General features: G+C 35.8%; 2 protein-coding genes and 1 non-coding gene across 3 annotated transcripts; 1 reads left to right on the forward strand and 2 right to left on the reverse strand.

The window, feature by feature from the left end:
- The first annotated feature begins 88 nt into the window (after positions 1–88).
- On the forward strand, positions 89–4,762 carry LOC140974450 (uncharacterized). Its single transcript, XM_073437909.1, has 5 exons — positions 89–683; positions 778–1,937; positions 3,279–3,692; positions 4,105–4,346; positions 4,445–4,762. The coding sequence occupies exons 1-5, from the start codon at positions 565–567 to the stop codon at positions 4,706–4,708; spliced, it is 2,199 nt and encodes a 732-aa protein (XP_073294010.1). The 5' UTR covers positions 89–564; the 3' UTR covers positions 4,709–4,762.
- A 300-nt stretch (positions 4,763–5,062) lies between these two features.
- TRNAL-CAG (transfer RNA leucine (anticodon CAG)) lies at positions 5,063–5,142 on the reverse strand. The gene has a single exon. It is a non-coding gene; the product is annotated as a tRNA-Leu (tRNA).
- Positions 5,143–5,670: 528 nt separating this feature from the next.
- On the reverse strand, positions 5,671–7,657 carry LOC140972386 (protein FEZ-like). The gene is made up of 3 exons (XM_073434828.1): positions 7,248–7,657; positions 6,510–6,814; positions 5,671–6,364 (listed from the first exon to the last, which is right to left on the reverse strand). The coding sequence occupies exons 1-3, from the start codon at positions 7,432–7,434 to the stop codon at positions 5,777–5,779; spliced, it is 1,080 nt and encodes a 359-aa protein (XP_073290929.1). The 5' UTR covers positions 7,435–7,657; the 3' UTR covers positions 5,671–5,776.
- Positions 7,658–7,857: the final 200 nt, after the last annotated feature.

A 7,857-nucleotide genomic window follows, 5' to 3' on the forward strand; every position in this document is an offset into this window, starting at 1 on the left:
TATATATATCTTTGAATTAATAGACTTAATTGGATGTGGAAATTGGAATAAATTTGAACCACATTCCATTGACTTTCAATTTTACGGAGTGGAAGAATACAACCTCCACCTTCTCATTTCTCCTCCCACGCGTGCTCAAAATTTTCATTTAGTCCTCAGGAAAACGCTTATTTACAATTACACCATGTCTCTGCCTCCCAAACGGCACATACCGACCAACCTATCCAGAGTTCTCACAGAAACACACTTCTTGTTCATTCGTGTCTGATGAAGATGCAAATGTAGACTAACAGTCTCTCTTTAATTCTTGCTTGAAAAACTCATTTCTCCGTAGATTTCTCCCATTTGTTCGGATTTAAGTGCCGGATATTTGGTTCTAATCTAGGCCAGGAATCTCCTTTTTACTGGTTCAAACCCCATTTCTGGTTTTGAATATTCAGAGAGGACGTTAGATTCGAAACACCTGCATTTCCCCTGTTTTTCTTCGTTTTCGACTGAATTTACGGCACCTTCAATTTTATGGGTTCCTCATGAAAAGGAAAAAAAAGGTCCTCTATTCTGAACATGGGTTCTGTGATTAAGTTGGTGAGCCAAAGATTGGTTCCTTTTGCATATGCGTTCTTGTTCTCTGTTTCCATGTGTCTGCTCCCACTCTTCAACCTTGTCCCTGCTTTTTTCTTCAGGTGAGAAGAACCTTTAACGCCTTTTTTCTGTTTATTTAGATCCATTCTTTGATAATTTGTTAGTTTCTGATATGTTTTTTTAATCGAAATCCAGGCTGCATAGAGATGAGAGTTCCGTGGACAAGAATGGTGAAGATGTAGAATTTCTTGAAGCAGAGGCAGAGTTGTCGTCCGAGTGTATCGCTGAGAACGATGTTACCCAGTTTATAGGATTTGATGGTGATGATGGAGAAGAGAAAGAAGAGGTATTTCTGAAATTCAAGTTTCCAACTTTCGAAGAATTTTGTAGAATTCATGAAAAACCAAACAATTTATCGAATTCTGAAGTGTCCTCTGTTCAAAGTACTAGTAAATATGATTTCACGTCTGGTGAAAAATCCGCCAGCGCTTTTATAGATGAACCGGGGACTTTTCCTGTGGAAGAAATTAATGGAAACAGAAAATGCGAATCGGGGAAATCGGGACAAGATTATAATGAAATTTCGGTATGCAACGGAGAAGGAAACGATAATAGTGAGGCAGAGGAATCAGTGGAGAAGTTGGTAGAAAAGGTTCATTCGGGTGAAGAAGGTGCCAAATTCGAGGGAAACCAAGATTTTCTTGATGAACCGCAGTGTTTTTCTGAGAAAAATTCCATGTGTAGTGGCTCGGATTCGGATTCAATTGATGTCAATTACATTCCTTCCGCAATCGACAGTTCAGTGGATTCACACGGCGATGCTTTCATGTCTGATGAAGATTTTGGGCTAGAATCAATGCAAGAATCATCTTCAGGCTTCTACGAAAACGTGGAATCATCAAAACATCTCCATGGCGGCGATGAAATGGATACTACGAACGAAGATGACGATAAATCAACAGAACATGATGGTTTACACAATGCCGACGAATTTAACACAGATTTCTTATCCGAGGAAGATTTCACAGGCGCTGGATTTCTTACCAATTATGAAAAAACAGAGACCAAGGATTCAGCAATGACCGATTCCGCAGATGAACTGGAATCATTGTGGGAACATCAAGATTTGATAGACCATTTGAAAATGGAGCTTAAGAAAGTGAGGGACACAGGTTTGCCCACCATTTTAGAAGAATATGAGTCTCCTAAGATAATGGAGGATTTGAAGCCATGGAAGATTGATGAAAAATCCCAGCGTGGAGATGGAATGGGGGAGCTTCACAAATTCTACAAGAGATACAGAGAAAGAATGCGCAAATTGGATATCTTGAATTACCAGAAGATGTACGCTATGGGTTAGTCCACATTTCCATTCTTCATTTCACTCATCATTCCGGTACTCGTTGGCATCAAATAAACGAGCTAACGAATTCGATACGAAGTCGAACATAAAATGAGTTTTAAGTCTGCTAAAAAATTTCAATCTACAACTAGAAAGATTAAAAAGACCAGTCAGTATTCGACTGGAATCTACCTTCTCGATTACTCTTTTATTTTTATCTTTAAAATTTTAATCATCCCATATGATCTTGAAATACAAAACTTTAATTCTAAATTTTCCAACGAGTTAATTGATGACCTACAACCAATAATTATTTTAAGCCCAACCAATCACCAGTAGGATAGATCTACACTGCATTGATTATTGAAAATTAATATTTCTTATTATAACTTTTTTCATTTGAACATATTTTATAATAAATAATTGTTCAAGTTTATTTTATATGTTTTATTAATTATTTATTAGTATTGTTACTAAATTAATAATCCGCGGGTTGTTTTTAGAGGACCCATAAGATCTTGTCCGTTGGGTTCTCCAGAAACAGAAATAACATGGGACTTGGTCTGGTACAAGGCACGATGAGGATGAGTGGGTGATGTTACACAATTTTATGTGTGTATTTAATTAATGTGTGCATTTAATTCGTGATGTTACAAAAACAGAACCAAGCAAATATTGTACTACCATTCTCAAAAAAAAAAAAAAAAAAATTTGTTTGGTGCTACGATGCAAGAGTGGCATCATGATTTAAAAGAATTTATTAGGAATTCAAAAGCAAATGGCTTGAAAAACGAGCCAATGCGTTTTTGGGCGTTGTAATTTATGAGGTTTCATTCGGGTCAACTGAATTTATTGATCGATCTTGTCACAAATTTATTTCCTTTTGTCCTAGTGCAAAATTCAAAGTAAAGAGTATGTCTTAAGACATCTCACTCCCTCCGACTTATAATATTTTTTTCTTTTTTTCCCCTTGTTTCACATTTAGTAGCATTATTTTTCAGTTTTAATAGTATACTTATATTTAATTGCTAAGTTTTGGAAACGATCAATATTTTTTGAATAAATTAAATAGAGATAGAACTTTATTTTTCTAATGATTTTCTTAATATGTTTAGAAAAACAAAAAACAAACCTATATGTTTGGTATTTTAGAAAATCATTTCTGAAAATAAAATTTTATAAGTTCGAATTTGGGATTCTATCATATGTTTGTTCATCTTTTCTGAATATGCATATATATACTCAGTAATCATAAAAATAATAAGTTTATCAATAATAATAAGTATAAGTAAACCATAACCTATTATATCTTGGACAACCCTCATGCATCGTTTGTGTGCAACATGCATGGCAGGTCTATTGCAGCTAAAGGTTCCCGTCCAATCTACGGCAAACAAGAAGCCTTCGGTGCCAACACTAAAATCCTTGGTTTCGCAAGATCTTTGGCTGTCGAAACATAAAATCCACGGAAGCGATCCCAAGAAGAAGTTTATAGATGAATTGGAAGGTGACGTTGAAGTAGTATACGTGGGACAGATGTGTGCTTCGTGGGAGATGTTGTATTGGCAGTACGAGAAAGCCTTGGATTTATGGGATTCAGACCCCCGTGGGATAAATAGATACAATGAAGTTGCTGGGGAGTTCCAACAGTTTCAAGTGCTCATGCAAAGGTTCACAGAAGACGAGCAATTTCAAGGGCCAAGGGTTCAAAATTATGCAAAAACTAGGTGTGTTCTTCGCAATCTTCTTCAAGTTCCAGTTATTAGAGGTAAGAATTTGTTCCCTCCGTTTGAGTGCATGAATCGATAGAATTCGTCATTGAGATCATATTAGAATATTAATATAAATGGGTTAAGTGATTCGCAATATTGTAGAAAAGTATATTAAGGAGGTGTAACACGTCTGTACAAAAATAATAATTAGTTAAAACCCATATTTATATTTTAATTCATAATTGAACTATTATGCTGATAACTTTTGTGATACATGTGTTTTTTTAATGTATTTATGCATCATATGAACACTAAATTAGTATTTTCTAAGTAGTTAAGATATTATTTGTTTTTTTTCTTGTTTTGTGTTGCATTCAAACATTATGGTAGAGAAATTTTGCTTTGTAGAATGGGGAAATAGACATTTTTACGGCATTTATATTGAAGCTAAAGGTGTACTTTTGGCAGTGGATAATATGAAGGACAAAAAGTGGAGGGTGTGGACCAAAGACAGAGATGAAAACGTTATTACTATCGAAACGTTAGTCGAAATTGTTGAGGAGTCGATTCGAATATTTTGGCGATTTGTTAAAGCTGATAAGGAATGCACCAGTGCTCCACCACCTAGTATGCACAACAAGATTGTTCCACAGCTTCAGGATCCAGAAGACCTCAGCCTATCACTAGCTGTCCGAAAAATTCTTCAAAAGGTCCCTAAATTTTCCACCAACTTGTCGAAAGCTGTTTTAGATGTTAAGCTTTATTCTATTTGCTAATGCAAGTTTGTGGGTTTTCTATTGGAATTCAGAAGGAAAGAAAGCTGAAAGACATTTTGAGGAGCGAGAACTGCATTTTGAAGAAATTTCGACTGTGTAGGGACGATGGTGAAGACGAGTGGGATCAAGTTCTTTCGTTTTTCTGTCAAGTAGATATGAGATTAGTTTCTAGGGTTCTGAGGATGCCAAGAATAACAAGAGACCAGTTGATTTGGTGTCATGACAAACTAAACAGAATTAGTTTTGTGGATAGGAAGACGCGTGTCGAACCTGGCTTTTTGCTCTTCCCATGTTAGGACTTGGGATTTGTACATGTAACTTTGATAATATGTGCTAGAAAGTTTTGATTCGCAGTTTTTTTTTTCTATTGTGTTTGAATGCATTCTTTATTGCTATACAAATCATTTTTATCTAAGTCTTACAAATAATAGACAATTTTGAACATTTTTAAAAAAATGTTCATTTGTATACAGTTCCACTCGTATAGTTTTCTTAAGAATGAGAATGGATGCAGAGTAGGTAATTAGTAGAAAAGCTCATTTGGGCACAGAAGATTTCATAGAAACGTGTAGTACGTACTCGTTTATCTGACAATATTATCAAATTTATTTCAAAAATTAGCAAAAATATGTTTCAAGGAATATGCGAAATGTCAAGAGTGGGATTTGAACCCACGCCCTTTCGGACCAGTACCTGAAACTGGCGCCTTAGACCGCTCGGCCATCTTGACTTTTGTTTACAAATTTTGGAATTATTTTATTTATTTCATTATATAAATTTTTTGAGAAAAATCTAGAATCAGATGAATTAAATTTTAGATAATATTTTTTGAGGGTAATATATATTTTATTATAAATTAAAAGTTTATATACATAATAAATATTTGAAAATTTTTTGACGTAGAGAAAGAATGAAATCTAACTTCTAAAATATTAAACAACCATGAATCACGAATTCGACTGTTAATCATAGTATGTTAAGTCGTTATGAATGCTAAAACCAATGTATTTAAGTAAAAATGATTGTGAAATTCAAGGAACAATTCCTATACACACGCAGATTTGTTGATTGAGTGATTCTCTTGGGAGAGTTACTCCCTTGCCTAGTCATAAGCAGAGAATTTTTGTAGACGAGTTAATAATTTTAGCTCATGAAATCGATATTTATTGGTCAATATTTGACGGGTTTCTCAGATTTTATTTTTAGCCCAAACAGACAAAAACAAGCAAAGTTGAGGGAAAATGAGAGAAACGTGAGATATATTCCAAGTATAAGAATTCACTAGGAATAATAATGTACGATAAGGGATACTATTTACATATGCCATGCTTGCTCAAAACAGAGCAGCAAATGAAGCCATCATCCTATACATAACACTTGTCATCACAATAAGCCGTGGAGGATGATATTTCACTAGGACAAGAAGGAGAATCCCACGTTGCCGGCGATTGAAAACTGAACGGAAATCCCATCGCTTGGATGTCTCCCCACGCGTTTTTCGGGCTAAAACCCTTTCTCAGATCCCCTTGTTTATCTTCCAAGTCTATACTTTCTTGGATCACCTGCGAGGAGCCAAGTAGTGACGCGTTGAAATGCTGCTGTGGCCCGTCAAAGTCGATGCAGTCCGGAGTTTTGACGGGCTCGTTCATGAAACCGGAGGACGAACTGAAATTTTGAGGAGGGGAGAAAATGGGGAAGAAATCATTAGATGGTTTGGTGGTGGGGATAGGTTTGTAGAAGGGGGCGTAGAGTGCAGGGAAACTGGTGTGCTGTAGTCCATTTTCGGAGGGGGAAGAAGAGAGATTATCTGAACTGAAATGAGTTTGATTTGTAGTTTGAGTGAATAACTCGGGTGATGTGGTTTCGGTCAACGAAGGAGCCCATGAGTTGCAAAGAGCTCTGTGTGCCATCGAATTGATCTTCTTGAATATCCTGCATATTGCCCATGAATCCTGTATTCGTCGAACAGCAAAAGAATCAGTATAGAATTCAGATTTTTTTTGAGGATTGCACGTGACCAATTCATAAATAAATCGAGTAGACATGATCTTGGCCGAAACTTCTAAGCCTAATCTATGTTAGCAACAAAAGACTTACATTTGCAGGAAGATTCTTGTCCAAGATCTTCTTGGAAGGAGACACAACGTCCGGGCTGGATGGAAGTCGGAATTCATGCATCATCCAATCTGTTTTTATGCCTTTGGCAGCTCTACCCCTGTAGAACACCAAGGATTTCTTCAGACCTATGCATTTAGTTCCATCAGAAGAGTATATAGGTCTATCGGTTCCGGTTGCTTTCCAGAACCCTGATCCCGTGACACGGTTCGGCCTCGAGCTGTTCCTGTATTTACGATCCCTTGGACAATAGAAGTACCATTCTTTCTCCCCTGTGGTTACCAGCTCTGTTTCATATCAAGAAAAGTTAAAACTTGTTACGTTTGATGATTGATAATGACGTCCAGAATATCAACACATATATAATATAAATTATTGCAACAGGTAATTTGTTTGGTAATAAAAGCATATGATAAATAAAATAAATGTAACTGTCATGTAGAATAAGATGATTTTAGCATCAACATTTTGTTCTTTATATATTTAGCATTCAAGCCTCTGAATAAAGCTCACCATGCGTAACAAATATTGTTAGATTGAACTATATTCATATGAATATATATGTTTTGAGTTCCATTTACCAGTTTATGCTCAAGATTTGTGCAAAATTATAAATCTATGATATGAAAGCCAAGAGGATGTAATGAGGGGATCCTCATTTGAGTAAGGGCAGTCTTCGATCAATTAAATTTGTGTGTTCGACAAATTGTACCGACTTACTTGGAAGATCCCATGGATCGTATTTGTATATATCAACTTGCTTAATAAGCTCGATAGGAAGGGGTCTCTGCTCGAGCTTCCTCTTGAGATAGAACCCGACAAGTTCTTCATCCGTGGGATGAAACCGGAATCCGGGCAACATAAGATCATCGATATTATTCTTGTCCAGATCATTGTTGTCATCCATGTTGGCTTGATTATTTACAATATGATCTCTATTTTTCAAAAAAGAGATCTGAAAAGTATGGAGGAAATGCTACTTGCTAGGACTAAATTTTCTTGGAGCAAAGCCCTCTCCTTAAAAGTGGAGACAGAAGATCCCAAGTCAAGGTCATTGACTAGTAATGAAGCTTGCTCTTTGAGACTTCAGATTTGTGTTGTGTGGATGAAGCATATATCTTTTTCCTAATCCTCACGCCCTTAAATTGGATTCTTCCCTTTATATCTTTATGTAACAATCAAAACTATATGACAAAACAACCTTCTCATTCAATTAATATATGATGTAATTGTCATATGTTTGCAAAAATTTAGGAGGCCCACGTTAAATAGTATAATCAATAAAAAATTTCTCGATTTCAAGCTCGATTATAAAGCTTGTAAGTAAAGA

The sequence above is a fragment of the Primulina huaijiensis genome, chromosome 3 (assembly GCF_012295235.1).
Source record: "Primulina huaijiensis isolate GDHJ02 chromosome 3, ASM1229523v2, whole genome shotgun sequence".
NCBI classification, from domain to species: domain Eukaryota; kingdom Viridiplantae; phylum Streptophyta; class Magnoliopsida; order Lamiales; family Gesneriaceae; genus Primulina; species Primulina huaijiensis.

What these genes read in the sequence shown, in the direction of transcription:
- LOC140974450 (XM_073437909.1), top strand. Translation starts at nt 565, where the DNA reads ATGGGTTCTGTGATTAAGTTGGTGAGCCAAAGATTGGTTCCTTTTGCA. An exon ending in TCAAGTTCCAGTTATTAGAG is followed by an intron (nt 3,693 to 4,104) that starts GTAAGAATTTGT and finishes TACTTTTGGCAG; the next exon opens with TGGATAATATGAAGGACAAA. An exon ending in TCCGAAAAATTCTTCAAAAG is followed by an intron (nt 4,347 to 4,444) that starts GTCCCTAAATTT and finishes ATTGGAATTCAG; the next exon opens with AAGGAAAGAAAGCTGAAAGA.
- LOC140972386 (XM_073434828.1), bottom strand. Translation starts at nt 7,434, where the DNA reads ATGGATGACAACAATGATCTGGACAAGAATAATATCGATGATCTTATG. An exon ending in CGATCCATGGGATCTTCCAA is followed by an intron (nt 6,815 to 7,247) that starts GTAAGTCGGTAC and finishes GATATGAAACAG; the next exon opens with AGCTGGTAACCACAGGGGAG. An exon ending in ACAAGAATCTTCCTGCAAAT is followed by an intron (nt 6,365 to 6,509) that starts GTAAGTCTTTTG and finishes CGACGAATACAG; the next exon opens with GATTCATGGGCAATATGCAG.